Genomic DNA, 22,292 nt, shown 5'->3' on the forward strand with positions numbered 1-22,292 from the left:
CTCTGAACCTATTATCAGCTGTCACCGACACAAACCAGCGACTGAGAGGGAGATAAAGGCCTTTGGAAGTTTACACCATGCCAAGCAGGCAAGGGGAAGCCTCAGTTCAGTTCTAGGTTACAGGCTCAGTCGCACAGACTGCATTGTACCGGCTGAAACTGTCCTCCATTTTGGAGAATCAGTCAAACGTGTTCTCATCCCTTTTCACCCCCTCTTTTAGAGGGGTGTGTCTGGCTGGCTGGCTGGAGCCAGCTGCCTGCAGACACCCATGGATCCAAAAGCAGAGTGAAGGGACCAACCCTGCAAGGCCCTAAGCATGTCAGCCCCCCTCATCCCCCCCACCCGGCCCCCCGTCTACCTCCCATCCCATAACTGGCAATCATGCCATCTCCCTGACCACTACCTCTCACTGTTGGCAGGCGTCCATCTCTCCATCTCTTTTCCTCTTTCCCTCGCTCCCTCTCTGCATTATTGAACTAATTACATGATGCCCTTCTGCATCCCTTTCCCCTCTCTCTCTTCCTGTTATCCCTCCTTAGATGGAAGGAATCATTACATCAATAGGCCTCTGGTTACTGCCGCTCAGGAAGCTTTCTTCCGGCTCCCCTGCCCTGCCCTCCTCTCCATCCCCCCCTCTATTGATGGAACTACTGGCTGCATTCCAAACCATCGGTGATGGTGGATGGTAGTGACTGTCTGCCCCGTAGCACCACCGTCGTTGTCCTGTCTGTCCCTTAGCACTGACCCTGTCCTGTCTCATGGAGACCTCAGGGGATGACACTGTGGAAGTTTTGGCCAGAACATAGTGGCAGAGGGCACTGAGCCTTGGTGATAGGGCTGGCTTCCTTTCGGATAGGGAGTCTGTTTCACTCTCCCTATCTGCATCATGTCATTCTCACATACCTCATCTACTCTAATTGTTATATTTTATTTAAAAATATGTTTAAGGTATTTTCTGAGGATGACTGGGGAAATATAGAGGTGGTCCCACATGAAAAACACATTGTTTATTTTTATACACACTACGGTCCCAATCATACTGTGTCATGAAAAGCTTTGAGAGAAAAACATATATAGTTACTAGCCACGGCCACAGTGGACCAGTGAGAGAGTGTTACTGCTACAGGCTGCTGATGGACCCTAAGTTTGCTCCATAAGAAACATGTATTATTCAGTCGTAATCACTCTGTGTTTGTGAAGGTGATTAAGCTGAAGTAATGCCACTCTCCTGGCTGTTAATATTTTCTGTCTGCATCTGGGCTTCCTGTCTGCATTACTCCACCTCCCACTAATGGGCTACACTCTGTGGCTCGCTAAGGTACGCATCCCCAACCTCTCTCCCCTCCCTATCTCCTTCATTCTCTAGCTCTCTCTCTCTCTCTCTCTCTGGAGAGCAGGAGGAACATAGCAAGGCGATGGGCTTAGTTAAACACGCATAAATCTGATTAGAGGTCCTTACGGCTCAGCCGACATCCTCATTCCCAGCTAGGCCTCACTGGGACCAGGAAAATAGTTTAGGTCTTCCCCCAGCTAGACTTCACTGGGACCAGGGGAAAGAGTTTAGGTCTTCCCCCAGCTAGACTTCACTGGGACCAGGGGAAAGAGTTTAGGTCTTCCCCCAGCTAGACTTCACTGGGACCAGGGGAAAGAGTTTAGGTCTTCCCCCAGCTAGACTTCACTGGGACCAGGGGAAAGAGTTTAGGTCTTCCCCCAGCTAGACTTCACTGGGACCAGGGGAAAGAGTTTAGGTCCTCCACCAGCCAGTCTGACTCCCTTTCGTGACTGCCAGTTTGCATCCCTGTCTCTTTCCCTCCCTGCCCGGCCCCTCACAAAGGCACTGATGTGACACCAACATATGTAAAACAACTCAGAGGAGAGGGGAGGAGGGAGTAGAGAAGAGACAAGATGGCCCCTCGCCAGGCTGTTTATGTACAGTATGAATGTTATTACAGTCACCTACTACTACGGATTAGTTAGACGAAGATTAGTATAGCTGAATCAGGAGAATGCTTTCTTTGAGTTCTTGGTGTTATAAGCTTCATTTAAGCTACACCTTACTAACCCTGAGCACAGAACACACACACACACACACACACACACACACACACACACACACACACACACACACACACACCAAACCTAACCCAGTCAGTTCCCTGAGCATCGCTATAGTGTGACTCATACTGCCAGAGCATGTTAAGAGGTCTACAGCCATGATAGGCTCTATGACTGGTCTCCTGCTGTCAGGTAGTGACCTGCACTCGGTACACAGACTTCAGCTGCCTGGGCTTGTTCTGGGTTCTTTTCAAACAAGTTTTCAGAGGAAGCTGCCGCTCAACACCATTAGCTACTATGTCATTATTACCATTCTAATATATGTTCCTTTGACACCTGCAGTTAGGGGTGTGGTTTGGGGTTGGCACATGATTTAAGGCATCGGTCCTAATCAATGTGATTGGAAATTCCAGTACCAGGTAGTAGAGACTTTTACTACCTACAAAGATTTAGTGGATCATAATTAATCTGTTTGTTTTCTTAACCATCATGAATACTTCCACATTGTTTGTGTATTTGCAGTAAATGCTGTTTCGTTTGATCAAGAGGGTTTCACTTCATTTTTCTGTCTTGGTTACTCATCAATGCTGTCTTCATTCATTTGACTGGAATGTCTTTTTGAACTCTGCTCCTTTCTCCTGAGTCCTGACTTCAGCTGATGGGGCTCCAAATACAAATCAGCCCTCTTACTTTGGTCACCGTGTTTCTCTCTAGTCAACATGACCTAGCAGTACACGGCACGGTTTCAAACCCCTGTCCTCTTGTCTCTGTAGGTTCCCATGCCCGCGGCCAGCTTAATGGCTCAGGGCAGAAGGGCCACAAGGCTGACGGGTCGCGGTTCCAGAGCACCGATGGTAGCAGCGAGTACTCTGAGGATGGCCCTGCCAAGAAGAGGTGAGTGTGTTAACCTATACTCTGGAGAGATGGCTCTCTCTGATCTCTCGCTCTGATCAGCAGCAGCTTTGACCCAGACAAAGTGCTGGAGTAAAGGTAGTGATAGTCAGGGGGAGCTCTACAGTACCTGTTGAGTTTATTTTCATGTTCTACAGTACAGCTGAGGTACGGTATCATAGAGAGGTGTTTTGATCGAGGGGATGTCAGCATGTTAATTCAGTGTGTGTGTGTGTGGGAGAGAGAACGAGATAATTATCAAAGCAAAAATAAACAATTGTGGTACTAAATGTATAAAAGCCTCTGCTGTCTTTTATTAATTCACTTCATTCCTGCTGTATTCTCTTCTCCGGTAATGTGTTTGGTAAGTCAGGGAATTACAGTAATGGGACATGACAGCATCAACAGCGAAGGGTAAAGAGGAGTTTGATTCAGAAGAATGGGAGCACTTTAACCAGCGTTCATTCTTAAAAGGCGGAAAGTTGTTTCAGTCGTTTTTAATTAGGGATTAAGAGATGTGTTGAGCATTTCCAGTTCATAATTTAGGAAAAAGTTAATGCATTAAACTACAACAATTACCTTGTTTCCATGTCATTTCTAGTAGTGATTTGTAATCTGTAAAGGCTTTGGGAAACCGCTTCACAGGAGCTTCTCTCACTCAGTTTCTCCCATCTGGTTCATTCTCATGGAAAATAGAATAAGACTATTATTTGGGAAGTATGCAGGGCAGTATTCTATTTTGAAATTGGAAATTGAAGATTGGTACATGTGCTTCTTATACCATTATTTTCCCTTTTGAGATTCACGTGGTTGATCTCTAATGGGTTATTTTCTTCAGATCTAGTATAAAAAGAAAGACAGCTGTCTGTGTGGAGATTGGGTGAAGTTAGGATGAAGACTGTCTATATAGTATTTGAGTGAAATATTGTGCACAGGTTGAACATGGGGCATTATGTTGTCCTGGTTGTTCCCTGTAGGGTTCCCCTCTGACGTGGTGTTCTGTACCTCTTGGCTGGCTGTCACCTGGGGAATGTTTGTTCAGTTAATAAGATACAGATACAGGAGCCTGGTCCTCAGTGGTCCTCAGGAAGAGCAGAAGTAGACTGGGCTGGGGGGTATGAGGAGACTGGGCTGGGGGGTATGAGGGACTGAATGAGACTGGGCTGGGGGGTATGAGGGACTGAATGAGACTGGGCTGGGGGGTATGAGGGACTGAATGAGACTGGGCTGGGGGGTATGAGGAGACTGAATGAGACTGGGCTGGGGGGTATGAGGAGACTGGGCTGGGGGGTATGAGGGACTGAATGAGACTGGGCTGGGGGGTGTGAGGGAGGGGGCTGGGCTGAGGGGTATTAGGGACGGCGGGTGCTGGGCCGGGGGGTATGAGGAGACTGGGCTGGGGGGTATGAGAGGTTGGAAGAGACTGGGCAGCAGGAGTTGTGTGAGCAAACTGGTGGGTTCAGACTGGGAGCGATTCCCTCTCAACTAGCAGGTCCTGGGTCTATAACAGACCAGCCACTGTGGATTAAATACACTGCTTGACACACACACTCACAGCTACATTAAATCATATATATTCATATACACATGCTGTACTGCAGCAGCCATAGTACAGAGATCTGCTCTGTAATCTCACTCACCATGAGACCCTTCTCTGTGTAGCCAGCCATCGCATGTTTCCTCTGCTCCCTGTCTCCACCTCTCCTCTTTTCACCCTCCTCTCCTCTCTCTCTCTCTGTGTGTGTGTGTGTGGTAGTGTGCAGTACCTGGCCTTGCTGTACCTGTTCTTTAATAGTCCAGCAGAGCTGGTCATTAAGAAGCCTGGCAAACCTGAAAAGGAGAGCAAGAGAACAAGATGGACAGATGGAAGGGAGAGAAGCAGACAGACGTTGTGTCAACAACATGCCTGTGCTCACTAGAGTGGTTTGGTGGTTTTCATTAGTTCTCATGCTGGAATAAAAGCAGGCTCTCTCCCTCTCTTAATGAGCAGCCGGCTCACCGAGTGCTTGGCAATAGCTCAGGCCTTTTGGTGTGGGGAGTGTGTGTGTGTGGAGGATGACTTCTTGGCCCTGGCATCTGCAGCCCATGCCGCTTTATAACAGGGTGGCTGATTGAGGAGGTGCCAGGACCTTTCACACCTGGCAACGCAAGAACAAGAGAGGAAAGGGGGAGGAGAGTGGAGGCGCAGGTGCATGGTTTTGGATGGGCGGTCCCAGGGAGGCGTTTGGGTCCTTAGGCATGCGTCTTCCCAGGACACAGAGATTGGAGATCAGGCACCAGGACCCTAGAACCCTGCCAAGTACTGGAGATGTTCTGCCCCTCCCCTTCCCAGCACCACCACCGAGGCTGGAGTAGGTAACACAAGGTTCAGCCATGGTGACCATAGTTGGAAAGCTCCACTTCTTAGGGGGATTTTATTGAGGCCAGTTCTCCTCAGTAGCAGGAGCCAAGTAGAGCTCATTGAGCTGCTTGTTGTTTGTGTTTTAATGAATGCCAAGTTAGTAACGCACTGCCTTTGTCTGCCGTTCTGTTGGCCCCCCCAATTTTTCTGAGCAAAAGTGGAGATGAAAGACTGTAAAAACACCAGCAAATCAACTCCACATGATTTTAATTGTGGGTATCTGTTCCAAAGTATTCCCATGCGTAATAGAGATGTGATTGAATACAAATGTAAGCATGGTTTGAAATGATTATGTTTTAGTCAAATGATTATATCTGCTTGGGCTTCTTGCGGTCAATTTGCAGTCTACAAATGATTTGTAATTATGTTCCGGCCCCCTGACCATCCGCTCAAGAAAAAAGCGGCCCGCGGCTCAATCTAGTTGATGATCCCTGCATTACATACTGTCACACAGCATTCTGAATAAACTCTATCACAATACTGTCTGCTGAGCAGAGGAGTGTGTATTATCACACATTGTGATATTGTATACCCTGCTACCAAGCAGTAAGGACAGTAGGTGGGACCAGAGCGGGAGCAAGGCATTGTCATAAACAGTATTTGTTCCAGTTTCTCTATTCTCTGCAGGCTGCTTGTATTCACTGAAAACAATAGGCGTATCAAAGGAATAAAACTGCACCATCACAACAAACTATTCAGCAGTTTGTTCTATCATAATCAGATTTGGACTGGGTGGCATCGCCCATGTTCCACGGCCGTGGCCAGAACCAATCAGAGAGCCTGTGATGTCATGGATAATGTCATAGGTGTCCTCTGACCTGGTCCTCATTTTTAAAGTGATGTCAGTGATAACACAGCTTTTCTCTGAGCCTGCTGGTTATTGACCTGGCTTAGCGTGATTTAAGATGGCCGCCAAGATCGGGTTAGAGGTCAGAGGCCAGGGTCAGTCCAGTAATCTCCCTGTACTATACTATTTATATTTTTGACAATTTTTACTCCCATACATTTTCCCTGACACCCAAAGGTACTCGTTACATTTTGAATGCTCAGGCAGGACAGCAATATGGTCCAATTCACACACCTATTAATTTAATGCGTTGTCACCCCTACTGCCTCTGATCTGGCGGACTCACTAAACACAAATAGTGCGTTTGTAAACGATGTCTGAGTGTTGGAGTGTGCCCCTGTCTGTCCGTCTGGTTTATAGCATTTATTGTTACTTTTTACTTTTACTCAAGTATGACAATTGAGTACTTTTTCCACATAAGTACATTTAAATCCAGATACTTTTAGACTTTTACTCAAGTTGTATTTTACTGGGTGACTAACTTTTACTTGAGTCATTTTCTATTAAGGTGTCTATACTTTTTACTGAAGTATGACATTTAAGTACTTTTCCCACCCCTGGTTCTCTAATAATGATCAATAGTGGACACAGTATCATGGTAGTACTATACTAAAGAGAAATAGTCATCCCAGTATAATGCTACTATACTAAAGCGCAATAGTGGACACAGAACAGGTTTGAACCTCCCCTCTTCCCACAATTAATGCATTATGCAACACGTAGGCTTAGGTTGCTTTAATGAAATGATGTGCAAAGTGGATTATGTGTGAAAGTCATTGTGTAGGAGTCATTTTAAGCCTTGTGTACACATCACACACCAACACTGCGCCAATATATTTGTTAGTCTGTGGTAACTCACATTGGCATACTCGCCAACACTCCCTGTTTTACATCATTAAAAGAGAAATGGCTTTTATGGTGCATTCACGACAACTGAGAACTCGGAAAAATACGAGGTAAAATCATGACGTCAGCAATCTTCAGGTTGGAAAGTCGAAGCTCTAGCAAGAGTGGCGAGTTGGAATTCCGAGTTGGATGACCGTTCAAAACTATTTATCCCAGTTGGAACTTTTTCTCAGAGTTCCCAGTTGCCTTGAATGCACTGATGTCGGAAGTCAGATTTCAGAGTTCCCAGTTGTTTTGAACGTGGCAGAAGTCTTGGTTAGTCTTGGTTGTGAATAGACTAGAAAACATTGCCAGCCAGCATGGATCTGCATCAAGCAGTACTATCAAGGTTATTCTGCATTAGCAGATTCCACACAATGGTAAAGTTAGAATGTTTCAAGGTGCAATAGATGTAATGGACTCTTAGATGAAATTCAAGTGATCCAGACTTCAAGAGTCTTTGTATGTTTGTTTGTCTATCACCCTAGTAGTCTTGTCTTTGTGCTTCTCTGACCGATGACCTGTTATTGCATGGGGAAGGGGAGCGTTGAGCCCTGGGGGGGGTCTCAGGGTCACCAGGTCACACAGTCAGCTCAATGCAATGCTATCTCTTCTCCAAGAGCTCAACACTCAAGACAGAAAAGCAAAAAACACATTAGCCAGAGTGGCTCTCTCCCTGAGCGCTGTTTACACTAACCCTGACCCTAACCCCCTGCCTAAGTATCCTAGTCATTTGATTCCTCCAGAGTCATAATGTTTGTATTGACAGCCATGGTGTTGATGTTCAAGGAGAATGGTGCTGCTGTGAGGAGAAATGTTGGACACAAAGCTTGTGGCTTTAGTTTTACCTGGATACTAAGCTCATGAGTTTATCAGCTACATACTCCTCTCGTGGCTGTGTTCATGTGATGTCGATCAATACTTTTAAACAAGGACGCAATAACCATTACTGCTGCTTAACTGTAGTCCCCTGTAGCTTAGTTGGTAGAGCATGGCGCTTGCAACGCCAGGGTTGTGGGTTCGTTTCCCACGGGGGGCCAGTATGAAAATGTATGCACTCACTAACTGTAAGTCGCTCTGGATAAGAGCATCTGCTAAATGACTAAAATGTAAAATGTTAACTTAATATTGCTAGTATATTGCTAGCCTACCTTGGCATTACTCTCCCGGTCTCTCTCTTGCTCGGTCTCTTCTCCTGCATGTGCGTCTGACGGTAAAGTCTTGTCTCCTCTCCAGCTGCTGAGCGCTGCTGTGTCTGCTGGTAGAGTTTATTAGGACCATGTGTTCCATCTGGAGTGGTTTAGAACCTCATTCCTCCCTTCATTTAGCCAGGGGAATCCAGGCAGTGTTTCTGTTACGGCGCTGGGTAACCCTCTCTGTCTGAGTGCTAATCAATGATACAGAGTGGAAGCACATGTAACATCAGAGGAACGGCAGCTTTGAAGAGCGGGGAGGGGGAGGAGGAAGATTAGCTTGGGATAAAGGGGACATCCTGCAGTAATCCCCCATCCCCTGTATGCCTGTGCCTCTACTGCAGGTGCTCTGCTCTGCTCTCCCTCCCTCTCGCTCCCTATCTCTCTATTAGGCGTGTGTAGAGCAGTGCCTAGGCAGCTAGTCAATGTCTGGGTTAGGTGGTGCATGGTGGTAATAAACGCCAGACATAGCATGTCTTTAAACCCTATAGAAGGACAGCGCCTCAACAAGCAGCTCCAGTTTTACCCCACTTCTGACAGAGGGCTGGTGTTAAGAAAATATCCATATCATCACAAATTGTCCCTCTGCTCATTTTTGAAAGATAATGGACGTGACAGTGTTGAGAAGTTTGTGCGTCAGCGAGACCTTTCTGCAGAGAGGCTCTGAGTTGGAGAGGCTTGGTGTCTGTTGGTGCGTCTCCGTCTGGTCCCAATAAGGAGCTGGGTTCATGTTGACTTATCACTGATGTAGGGAGATTTGCATTTTAAACAAAATTATTAGTTTGAGTCCTGCCAGGCATTGTGGGTACATGGTGCTATGACCTTTGGGGTACTTGGTGCCATGACACTCCTGACTGTAGATGGTCCATACGCCGTCCTCCTGGGGAAAGGGTCCAGATTAGTAATGTTGTTCAGTTCACTGTTGAATGTCTTAATAGGCAACATATAGGAAGAGCCCCTCCAATAAAAGCAACAGTGCTCATTGGGGCTCAGGTCTGTCTAGAGCCATGACACTTCTAATAGTTTACTGGTATATTTTATGTCTCTGACTGATCCTACCTTTAACAACCCTGTCCAGTTAAATGGCTCATATTTATCTCTGGCTCTATTCCCATGAAAGGAGGAAGATCATATTTCTGAAGGGGTTTATTGAAAGCCATGTTTTTCTCCTGTTACTGTCTGGGAGGCAGTCATTAAATACCCTCGTCCACGTTCAAGGAGTTGTAGGGTTGGTTCTCCCCTAAGTAAGCTGTAGTGTTAGTTTTGCTCTCTGGGAGTTGTAGTGTTGTAGTCATGAAAGACATGTTCAGGTGTTTGAACCATGTGACCTGCAGCAGCCATTGGTCCTTCCAGGGGGAACAGAAACAGAACCTTTTGTTTTTCTCTTCACTGGCTGATCTAAAGCATGAGAACAGATTGGTTATCATACTGATGCACCTGCTCATCAAATACAGAATCCTTCTTGAAAAATGGCTTCTCTCAGGAACCAAACAGATTGTTCCGTCATTGAACCCAGTGTGTGTGTATCGATGCAATCTCTTCACAGCTTCTTGTTCAAGGTATTTGGTCAGGGTTGGGGATATATAGGCTGTGTATTGCTTTGTGATTGAAGTGAAATTGGAGAGCTGTAGGTTCTGGGGGCTTGATGGAAACTAAATACATTGTGGGTGTTTCAGGGCATAATTTGCCAAATTTCATGTTTTTTGTTTTTTTTTGGGGGGGGGGGGATCACTGCAGGATATCTTGAAGCATTCCCCTCCCTACATGTAGCACAATGAGACAATCAGCCGAGTAGTCACAATCTGTCTGGAGCAAGTGCCTGTGGTCTCAATTGATTAGTGATGCTGTCTGTGTCTTTCAACCTGCCTGGAAGGCCTGAACATTCTCCTCTAACAAGCATCAGATTGAATGGGAGATTATTTCAAACAGGGTGGTGGTATACAAGGAGGCAGTATGAGCATGGCGTTGTCTTTTTCTGTTTACCATGAGAAAGGCGTGTATCTGGCATCAAATGTCTCTGAAACAAGGAGATGGTGAAATTATGAAATGATGGTGAAATGAAATGGCACTCTTCTCTTAAAAGCAGGGTGCTGTGTGTGTGCGTCCGTGTGTGTGTGTGATAAAAGATGAAGAGGTGTGACTAGGTCCATCTCCAGACAAGCTGCTCTTAGTATTCCATCCTGTCAGCCTGCTCCCTCCGTGGAATCAGAAGAAAGACAGAGAGAGCCGAAACGGAGAAAGAGATAAATGAAAAGCAAAGAAAGCCCTGTGCATCTGAGATGGAGAGACAGAGAAAAAAGATCTGGCTTTGAAAGTCTGTCGGCAATTTGACGCCTCCTTTGTACTTGCTATCAGTTGTCAGCTGCTGCAGAGGTCTTGGCTTTAATGGAGAACTTAATTACAATTCAGAGTCAACATAAATCAGAAGTCTTATTATGAGGTGGACGGCTGCTGGCAGGTGCTGCTGGGGGTTATTCTGAAGGAGTATTCTCATTGTTTTAGCCTCCCTGGACACTGCAGTCAATGGCCACTGCAGTGTTATTAAAGAGAGTGAAATCATGTCCAATGCCCAGACTGACTAAATTAGTCACACTAACAACTGAGACCAGAGTTGAGTTAAACCGCTTAACAGAGGGGTATACCACAAAGCAGGATTAATGAGTTAGCCAGCTAACTTTGGTAAACAACCAGAAAGAATTTGATTTTCTGGTTCATTAAGAAATCTTAAGATACAGTATGTGTTTTTGGTTGTTGAGTCCATTAGAACGTGCCCATTTCAGGCTTATCCCCTCCTTCAAAAAGGTATTTCAGAATATTCAGGCAAGTTAGCTGGCTAACTCCTACATCCTACTTTGTATTATACCTCTCAATTCGGATCCATCCAGGGCAACTCGTAATCTGGGGCCCATGATCTTATTGAGCTAAGCCTGGGCTTCCAAACTATACTGAATAAAAATATAAACGCAATATGCAACAATTTCAAAGATTTTACTGAGTTACAGTTCATATAAGGTAATCAGTCAATTGAAATAAATTCATTAGGCCCTAATCTATGGATTTCACAAGACTGGGCAGGTGTGCAGCCATGGGTGGGCCTTGGAGGGCATAGGCCTACCCACTTGGCAGCCAGGCCCAGCCAATCAGAATGAGTTGTATTCCCCACAAAATGGCTTCCCCACCCCGGCGGACCCGCAGGTGAAGAAGCCAGATGTGGAGGTCCTGGGCTGGCGTGGTTACACGTGGTCTGCGGTTTTGAGGCCGGATGGACGTACTGCCAAACTCTCTAAAATTAAGTTGGAGGCAGTTTATGGTAGAGAAATGAATATTAAATTATCTGGCAACAGCTCTGGTGGACATTCCTGTAGTCAGCATGCCAATGGCACGCTCCCTCAAAACTTGACATCTGTGGCATTGTTGTGTGATAAAACTGCACATTTTAAAGTGGCCTATTTATTGTCCCTAGCACAAGGTGCACTTGTGTAATGATCATGCTTTTTAATCATCTTCTTGATATGCCACACCTGTCAGGTGGATGGATCATCTTGGCAAAGGATATATGTTCACTAATAGGGATGTAAACACATTTGTGGGGAAAAAATGAGAGAAATAAGCTTTTTGTGCATATGGAAAATGTCAGGGATTTTTTTATTTCAGCTCATGAAACATGGGACCAACAATTTACATGTAGCGTTTAATATTTTTTGTTCAGTGGAGATGAAATACATACACAAAACAGGGTGAACTGTAAGGATGTATGGGAATAATCCTGTTTTCTCCTGTCTCTTCCCAGGCCCAGACTGCAAGCACAGAGGAAGTTTGCCCAGTCTCAGCCCAACTCTCCCAGCACCACCCCGGTCAAGGTGTCTGATACCGCCCTGCCCGCCCCCTCCGCTCACATCAGAGACATCTCCAGACGGAAACCCAAGACTGAAGACTTCCTCACCTTCCTCTGCCTGAGAGGTACAGTAACCCTGGAGCCCTTGTGGTCCACACCTCACATATCACCCTTTCATCCACACACCCCTTCATCCACCCCCACACCCCTTCATCCTCCCACCGCACTAATTTACTCTTTCAGTCGGCCATTCGGCCACTCACTTGCCCAGTCACCCTAGCACCATGCATCTCGTCACCAGGCTAATGCCAGGGCCCAATGTCAGGGCTCTGTTTCTCTAACCTCAGTCAGGACTAAGGCTTCAGTTGAGCAGCCAGTCAGGGCTTCAGTTCAGCAACTACACATCTCAGGAGAGGTCCAGGCCTCTCTCCCGGCCTACCTTTGACCTAGATCCAGGCCTAGCTGTGCAGCAGGAATAATTCAGTCAGAGGTCCAGGTTCATTGACCCTGACAAGGCAAACACCAAACCCATTCTGTCCTCACAGGTTACACATTGGCCATGTCTACAGGTAATGTTTCAACAAGGAATATTGTTATCTACGCACAGTCTCCGCTTTGAGCACCCCCCTGCACACACACCCACACCCACACAGACATCCTGGTGGAGCCAGATAACCCTGCTCCTACACCTCAGTACCTCAGCACAAAGAGGCCTGGTTTGCTCACTGCCGCCCACCAACACAAACACGGCCCTGCTAGGGAAAACAGGGCACCATTTCAGCTACAGGGTTCAGCGGAAATCCCACATCACCTCATTTCTGTAGTGGTGTAACAGGTTTCTACAGTGCTATACAGGACTCAAGAAGTTCACTATCATGGACATTTTTCCCTTTACTCTTTACCTCCATGATGAATTGAAACACAAAAAAATTAATTGAGAAACGAGTGGAGTATAGCCTCACCTCAGGAACAAAGAGGTTTTTTGGAGTTTTTTTTATGAACAACCTTGGCCTTGGCTTTTACTGCGGTCTTCAATCCCAGAGAGTGTTTAACTCTGAACAGTGTCCCCCCCCCCCCGACACATCACAAACAGAAATAGCCCTTTAGGAAGACTAATGCCTCGATTAGATTAATTTGGTATTGCCATTAACCTCGGCTGGCTACATGAAGTAGGTTAAAAAGAACTGGAATCAGCTGGGAGCTGAGAGGCCCAGAGGAGAAGAAGAGATGAAGAAGACTCGTGTTTAAAAGCCAATGTCACTTCAATGTAACGTAATTAGAGATCAGTCAAACTGACAAGGTTGGCAGCCTTATTCTCAGTGGAACATATCTGTTCTCAAAATGTTCCAGTAAATGTCTTCTGTTGTTCAGATTTTTGGACAACTCCTGGATGCTATGCTAACTCCTGACCAGTTTCCTAGTGTTTTTTCCCCCCACTGTGCCGCACCTGGTTGACCGCTGCACCCCCTGTCTCTGTTGCAGCCTTATTTATAGCCCTGTTACCCGGCCGAGAGGCGGACTGGTTCCTCTGCAGAGCTCATGCTGCCTTAATGGCATTTTCATACACAGGGTTGTGCTCTCTCTTCCTTCTCTTTAATGGCCTGTGTGGAAGAGACCAATACATCGAGGAGACGTGCAAGAATGTCAGGGCAGCGCAGGGGTGTGTATATGTGTGAGTGTGCATGTACGTGCACGGTCGGTGTCCTGTGGACAGATGGATATAAACCATAAGGAAGCAGCGTTTTAACATTTTATCTTTCAAAGGTCAATTTTGGCCTTTGATTTCATTCAAAGGGCTTTGTACGTCTGAATCCACTTTGGTGGCTCACGCTAGCTAGGTGTGTTACACTGATTCCACTGTGGTGTCCCAAGAACAGGCAGCTATGTTTGAGTCCAACACGTACACTGTATTGTATCAATTTATTTGTATTTTCCCCAGAGCCGACAGGGAGGGGTTAGGGAGGCAAGCAGTTGGCACACGGTCTATTCTTCTAGCTCTGGAACAGATCAATGGCGTTCCTGGTAGACATTAGAGGTCAAACGGTCATTCTGTTCAAACGACTCCGCTCCTCTCAAATGTTTATCTTATCTGACAAACATGCCACATTTACCCAGCAAGCCCCCTGTCTGACCGCTTTAGAAAAGCTTCTGATGATAAAACGCTGGTTATGAAAGCAGGCCATTTCCACCATGATTTCATGGGGAGAAGTTTTCCTCTTTTGTTCTCTACAGCACCAGGAGCTTGTAATCTCCACTGCTTATTCATCTGGGACTTGGCATCATAATTAGCTGTTTCTTTCTCCTGGTTTTTAAACAGGAACGATATATTTTTAATCCCTCTTGGGAAACGGCTGGCTGTTCTGATGCAATGTGGAGTAACGTGCGACGGACACAAAACGGAGCGAATCCCAGTCGTGTTTATGTGCTACATGCCTTCTCAAATCCCTTTTATTACGGCAGTTTTATATCCGTGGCAGAATCCATTTGGAGGCTGGCCAGCCTGTCTCTAAGGCTGTGGTAGTAGGCCTGTCAGCTTGTGTAGGCTGTAACTCTGAGTCTGTAGCCTTGGATATAGGCAGCACAGAGCCTAGGCTGTAGCCTGTAGTCTTGGGTAGAGAGGGTCATTGTTGGTAGTGGCTGTGACAATATCCCTGATTCCTCCTTATCGCAGCTGAGCCTACCTCTGTGTATATACACACACACACACACACGTGGCTGAGATAATGCCAGATATAGTAGATGAGTAACACCAACTAATATGCTCGTCCAATGTTACATAACAGGTACTTCTTAATGTGTGTGTGTGCGCCATGGCTGGCTGAGCATTGAATGTGTCTGGGTCTTGGTCTTGGTCTGAGGCTGCTGCTGCGGGGGGAAGGTTGATTAAATTTAGCCAGCGACTCCTAGAGTTGACTGGAGCTGAGGGCAGCGTGGGTTAATGGATTTGCAGACATTCAGGAATGTAAATTAGAGGAGATGTAATCCCCAATCCTCTCAGATTCACTCCGTTGCATCGGCCTGTAAAACAATGTTATTGAAAAAGCCACAGTCCGCTGTCTTCCATTCCCTCCCCTCCTCTCCACCCATCTTCTTCCTGACGAGGCACGTGGTGAAGTATGAGGGGGCAGAGAGCGTCTGACATGGTCTCTCCACACACTGTCTCTGTCTATGACGGGGGATTCAGCCAGGGATTGGCCCTCTACTTCCATCGAAGAGAAGCGGGAGCTCATACACTTGACTCTTAGGGGTCTGCTGTTTTTATACACAACTTGGAACTGCTTTTCCCACCGGCTCTAGAGATTCCTGAGGGTCTGTAGCCTATACCCGAGGACCAGTAGAAGTGCTAATTTTTGCTAACATGGATGTTAGTCAGATTATACATTTGTGTAATTTTTTTCTCAGTTAAAGCTCTTGATTGGCTGTTTGGACAACGTTTTTTTTAAGTCAACCATTTTGGTTGTAATTACGCCTATCTAGTTCAAAATGACAATCATAATGGACACTTTCAGCCTTAATTATGATTTGACTGTGGTTCTGAGGCACATGAAAAGGCCCATAATTGAGGATTGGGAGGAGGGAGGGGAACAGGCCTGGAGCAGGGAGGGTTATATTTATCTGTGTCTGGGAGCTGACAGATGGAGTCTCAGCACCACCCTGCTCCCCTCTGTCTGAGAACCACCCGCTGAAGACATAGCCTAGCCATAGACCAGACACCAGTGACCAGAGACTCTCTGACTCTCTGGGGGCTACTGTAAATATATGGGAGTAACAGGCTTATTTTGGGCCCCTGGAAAATATTACAGGATAACATTGTCAAGTCTCATCCTCCCCTCTTTCTCTCTCACTTCCCCACAAAGAGATCCCTCACCCATCGGACGAGAGACCTCACCCCCATGCACCACTCCACCCGCCAACCTCCCGTCCCCCTTCAACTCCCTGTACCCCCTGGGCCTGCTAGCCATTGGTCCTGTGACCCCAGAGAACACAGAAATTGCAGCCATGTTGTTAATGAAGTAGGTCACTTGGAGCTGATTGGGAGTGTGTTGACTCTAAGTCCCCCTGGCCTCTGTCACCAGGAGAAAGGACTAGTTTAAAGAGCTGGCGAGCTGGCACAGATGTGCTACATTTCACACTCCCCTACAGTCAGTCAGTCAATCACATTTATTTATAAAGCCTTTTTACATCAGCAGATGTCACAAAGTGCTTATACAGAACCCAGCTAATCCAGTTCTCTACAGCCTGGTCTTAGCCAGACTGGAGCCCAGACTGAAACCAGCACCTCAAACCTAGTCCAGACGTGGCTTCTTCTCACGTTACACATTATACTCTTCTCCTAAACCTTACACAATGACCCCTAATAACAATGGACTGGCATCTCTGCTCTCTCTACATGCAGGGCTAGTCAAAGTATCATTACAGTATCGAGTTTAGCCACGCTGGCGTTTAGTCCTGTCGTGACGAAGCGGTGTTGTATTGTGGGTACTGACTGCATTGTGGCGTTTTGTGTAGGCCACCTAACTGTATTATGATGTGCGTGTGAGTCAAGGCTCCATATATCACTGTAGTTCATTACTGTATTCAAAGTAACCCAAACCCAATTTGCTCCCCTATTGGAACGATAACAATGAGTCGCTGATTAATGATGCTTAGCTTAAAGCGCACTTTTCTGCAATAGACTGCAACCAGTTCCCATCATGCTATTGATTGTATAGATTTGCATCCATTTTAATTTGATTATGAATTTTGGTTTGATGTCTGACTAATTGTAGCTTCACAACATCTAATTTCAGGTTACTCCTCGTGGCCAAATGAAGGTTAGTTAAATTTATACATTTTTTAAAAGTACTTATTATCTAGTAAATGTTAATAATACACAATCATATATTTCCCACTGTCATTAGGAATGAGCATTTATATATTATAATATACTTTAACATAAACGTATGATACATGAAATGTAATGTAATGATTGACAACAAACTTTAATTCAAACATCTTAACTTAGGCCTAATCAAAGCTCATTGGAGACCATTACAATGCTTTAAACCGATAAACCACAACTTCATTACACTTGTCATGATAACAATAGAGACTGAGGTGATGCATACAAACCATCCTTCTTTTCCCTCTGGTGTCTCTAATGGCCACAAGAGGCCAGACCGTAGTCCTACAGCGGTTCCTAATCCTACAATGGACTGTGACCTCCACCAGCTGACCATGGAACAGCTTTCTCTATGTGCTCTAGGGCAGGGTTCTGCAACAAGTTTTTTGTGCAAATATTTTGTTGGACATAAAACACTGTAAAACACCTCAATATTAGGAAGGTGTTCCTAATGTTTGGTATACTCAGTGTATGAGAATGTATACAAATACACTACATGACCAAAAGTATGTGGACACCTGCTCATCGAACATCTCATTCCAAAATCATGGGCATTAATATGGAGATGGTCCCCCCTTTGCTGCAATAACAGCTTCCACTCTTCTGGGAAGGCTTTCTACTAGATGTTGGAACATTGCTGTGGGGACTTGCTTCCATTCAGCCACTAGCATTAGTGAGGTCGGGCACTGATGTTGGGCAATTAGGCCTGGCTCGCAGTCGGCGTTCCAATTCATCCCAAAGGTGTTCGATGGGGTTGAGGTCAGGGCTCTGTGCAGGCCAGTCAAGTTCTTCCACACCGAACTCGACAAACCATTTCTGTATGGACCTCGCTTTGTGCATGGGGGCATTATCATGCTGAAACAGGAAAGGGCCTTCCCCAAACTCTTGCCACAAAGTTAGAAGCCAAACTTTACAGTTAGCACTGCATTCAGGTAGGTAGCGTTCTCCTGGCATCTGCCAAACCCAAATTCGTCCGTCGGACTGCCAGATGGTGAAGTGTGATTCATCACTCCAGAGAACGCGTTTCCACTGCTCCAGAGATCAATGGCGGCGAGCTTTACACCACTCCAGCCGATGCTTGGCACCACTCCAGCCGATGCTTGGCATTGCGCATGGAGATCTTAGGCTTGTGTGCAGCTGCTCGGCCATGGAAACCCATTTCATGAAGCTCCAAACGAACAATTATTGTGCTGATGTTGCTTCCAGAGGCAGTTTGGAACTCGATAGTGGGTGTTGCAACCGAGGACAGATGATTTTTACGCGCTTCAGCACTTGCCGGTCCCGTTCTGTGAGCTTGTGTGGCCTACCACTTCGCGGCTGAGCCGTTGTTGCTCCTAGATGTTTCCAATTCACAATAACAACACTTACAGTTGACCGGGGCAGCTCTAGCAGGGAAGAAATTTGACGAACTGACTTGTTAGAAAGGTAGCATCCTATGACGGTGCCACGTTGAAAGGCACCGAGCTCTTCAGTTAATACATTCTACTGCCAATGTTTTTTTATGTAGATTGCATGGCTGTGTGCTCGTTTTTGTTTTATATATATATACACCTGTCAGCAATGCGTGTGGCTGAAATAGCCGATTCCACTAATTTGAAGGGGTGTCCACATACTTATGTATATATAGTGTATAAGCAAGGTTTGAAATGATGTTTTAGTCAAATATTATATCTGTTGCAGTCAATTTGCAGTCTCACATTATTTGTAATTATGTTTCGGCCCCCTGACCATCCCCTCAAGAAAAAAACTGCCCGCGGCTCAATCTAGTTGGTGATCGCTGCTCTAGGGTGAACTGTGGGTGTGGGACCACATAAGGACATATACACTGTCAATACTATTAGTATTCCACACCCTATGGACATTCTATTCCAGTGTAAATCATTCATATCAACATACCTGCACTTATGACTCACCTGTATTTATACAATTATCTAGTGTGTGTTCCCAGTGCCCCAGCCCTCGGCCATGTTGTGTTATGTAACGTGGTGTAGCTACAGCTTGCTGGATACATTTGAGTGTATTCCAGTGTAGGTTCAGGGACAGGCAGGCAGGCAGGCAGGCAGACACAGACAGACAGGCAAATAGATGCAGATGTATAGCTGGCTAATGAGAGGACAGTTATTCTGGTCTGTCCATAATGCACCGGTCGCACTCATGTATAATTTATGAGAGAGACTGGAACATGCTGCAGACAATGGGAATTGTTACGCATGTTATAACACAGGGAGAGGAGGAGAGGAGTTAGTTTTAGAAACCATGAGATTTAATATCACCAGTTTTTCTTTTATGATATTTTCTGGGATGCTGTGATTTTACAGTACTGATGTTTGCCAGCACATTACACTCTGTCAGATGGCTGCAGTAGTTCTCTCTCTCTCCTCATAACTGCTTGGGAGGTTCTCACTGGTTTTAACACTGTCACACTCTCTGTTCTCTCTCTCGTTCTTCCCCCTCTCTTCTCCCCCAGGTTCGTCAGCGTTGCCCATTAACATGGCGTACTTTGGGAGCTCTCAGGATGAAGATGAGCTGGATGATGATGAAGAGGAGTACGAGGACGTGAAGCCAGACGCCAGCGTGGCGTCTACTTCCAGTCAGTCCACGCCCAGGAAGGGCAAACCCCCAGGGAAACACGCCGTCAACGGCCACGGTACAACAATGTCCTCTTACCTACCCTCAACGCTAACCTTAACCCTAACCCCAACAGTACGAAACTATCCTCTCTCTCTCCTTTTCACCCACCCAACCCCAAACCGCCCGGGAAACACGCTGTCAACGGCCACAGTGCAACCCTTCAGCCCGGTTCAGTCATACTGCCAGCTCCCTTAGTCTCTATAGAGCTCTGTACATACACTACAGTACCACACCACACTCTGACCAATCACGACAGACATTTAACACTGACCAATCACGATTGAGGGCCGAAGGGGAACGGGTGGAATGGTTCCAATGGACCTAATGTGCACAAGATACCCACACGGTTAGAGCTGTCTGCAGCCGAGCATGGCTAAGTTAGGGATGGAGAGAGGGAGGGGGGAAAGAAAGTAAAAGAGAGAGCGTGGAGACTGAGGAACTCACATGGGAGTGTGGTGGGGAGCATTCCATCTTTCCACTCCAATTAACACTAGGAGGGAACAGCGGTAACAAGGTGTTTATGCATTCAGCTCACAGCTGGCCAGGGAGGAGGGGAACAGGGATGGAAAACAAGGAGAACACAGCCCCACCGCTCACACACACACACACACACACACACACACACACACACACACACACACACACACAGTGTGTGGTTCTGAGGGGAGCTTGTCTTAATGAAACACGTCATGTTAAAACAGAATAATGTGTCAGTGGTGATAAAAGCTACAAGCAGGCAAAGCCACGCAATAAATAGCTACATGTTATCAGTGGCATATGCTTGGTGTTTCTCAGCAACTTTCAGTGGTTATCATAGAAACACACAAACACACACACTTGTAAGTACAGTGTTGTATCCCAGACTCTGTAGTCCTCCTCCCTGTGACACCAGATCCACCAGGCCAGGCAATCCCCATGGAAACCAGGCCAGTGTTTTTAGTTCCAGGTACCTTAAATGCCTGTCTGCCATTATAGTGTTAGGCCTAGACCGTAAGTACCTGAGAAGCCGTTCTTCCAGTCAGTGGCGATTTTAGCATGTAAATCTTGGTGGGGCAAAAAAAAAAAAAAAAAATGTAGATGCATGCCAGCAAAGCCACAACACAACACTAAACAATACCTGAATTGCACTATAACGATGACAAACGTTGCCCACAAACTGTTAGACCTATATAAAGCTGTCCCAACAGCAGTCCCAACACCTTACCACTGCTACACCTGGCTATCAGCGGAGCCTTGTCTGGCAGCGAAACAGTTCATTCAGCCTCATTTACTGCCTTTAAAAAAAACATAGCTGATATGGCTGACTTTTTTAAACATTTGGTTTCTACTGACAATTGAGTTGTGGAAACTATGGCATAAGGGGACAACGAGCAGATAAGAGGCAATCTGTAATTTCGATTAAGACATTAATGAGCGAGCTAGGACGGACGTAGTCAATATAACTATTTCTTCAGCACTTTTGAAATGTACAGTGACAGAATTCCGAACATGGGCCATTCTTACAGTGTTCTCCCTGTAGACCAAGTCAGAACCATAGGATAAATAAAGTGGGCATATAAGTAGACAATGAAAGCTCTTACAATATTCGATGATGACATTTCTCTAACACAGGCTATAGGCTACATGTGCACCACCAAGTCAAAACAGTAGGCTAAATTATGAGTGGGAAAGGGACCAAATTATTAGGGTGAGGCACATGGGCTACTAACAGCTAACTACACAACATACACTTATTATTCAAATCAAAGCAAATGTGTATTTGTCACATGCGCCTTACCGTGAAATGCTTACTTACAAGCCCTTAACCAACAATGCAGTTCAAGAAATAGAGGTAAGAAAATATTTACTAAATAAACTAAAGCATAAAATAAAAAGTAGCACAATAAAATAACAATAACGAGGCTATATACAGGGGGTACCGGTACCGAGTCAATATGCGGGGGTACAGGTAGTCAAGGTAATTGGTACATGTAGGTTAGGGTAAAGTGACTATGTATAGATAATAAACAGCGAGTAGCAGCAGTGTAAAAACAAAGGTTGGGGGGGGGGGTGTCAAATGTAAATAGTCCGGGTGGCCATTTGATTAATTGTTCAGCAGACTTATGGCTTGGGGGTAGAAGCTGTTAAGGAGCCTTTTGGACCTAGACTTGGCGCTCCGGTACCGCTTGCCATGCGGTAGCAGAGAGAACAGTCTGACTTGGGTGACTGGAGTCTTTGACAATTTGTTGGGCTTTCCTCTGACACAGCCTAGTATATACGTCCTGGATGACAGGAAGCTTGGCCCCAGTGATGTACTGGGCTGTACGCACTACCCTCTGTAGCGCCTTACGATCGGATGCCGAGCAGTTGCCATACCAGGCGGTGATGCAACCGGTCAGGATGCTCTCGATGGTGCAGCTGTATAACTTTTTGAGGATCTGTGGACCTATGCCAAATCTTTTCAGTCTCCTGAGGGGGAAAAGGTGTTGTCGTGCCCTCGTCAAGACTTTCTTGGTGTGTTTGGACCATGATAGTTTGTTGATTTGAACTTGAAACTCTCTACCCGCTCCACTACAGCCCTGTCAATGTGAATGGGGGTATACATATCTCCCTGGCATATTACATAATTTATGCAGCAGCATACAATACATTTTTGTACTCTCCTTGTTGTGCTGTGCTCATTTGAACAGGAA

At 46.0% G+C, this 22,292-nt stretch overlaps 1 protein-coding gene across 1 annotated transcript in view; it reads left to right on the forward strand.

Moving 5' to 3' along the window:
• LOC311117497 (protein Jumonji-like) overlaps nt 1-22,292 on the forward strand; it is a 90,854-nt gene that overhangs the window by 48,124 nt on the left and 20,438 nt on the right. Inside the window, exons 4-7 of the mRNA XM_084157529.1 lie at nt 2,829-2,949; nt 12,063-12,232; nt 16,898-16,921; nt 19,457-19,636. Coding sequence (XP_084013655.1) covers nt 2,829-2,949; nt 12,063-12,232; nt 16,898-16,921; nt 19,457-19,636 — 495 coding nt within the window. The remainder of the gene's footprint in view (nt 1-2,828; nt 2,950-12,062; nt 12,233-16,897; nt 16,922-19,456; nt 19,637-22,292) is intronic.

This window comes from Coregonus lavaretus (assembly GCF_964263955.1).
Source record: "Coregonus lavaretus genome assembly, chromosome: 3".
NCBI lineage: Eukaryota > Metazoa > Chordata > Actinopteri > Salmoniformes > Salmonidae > Coregonus > Coregonus lavaretus.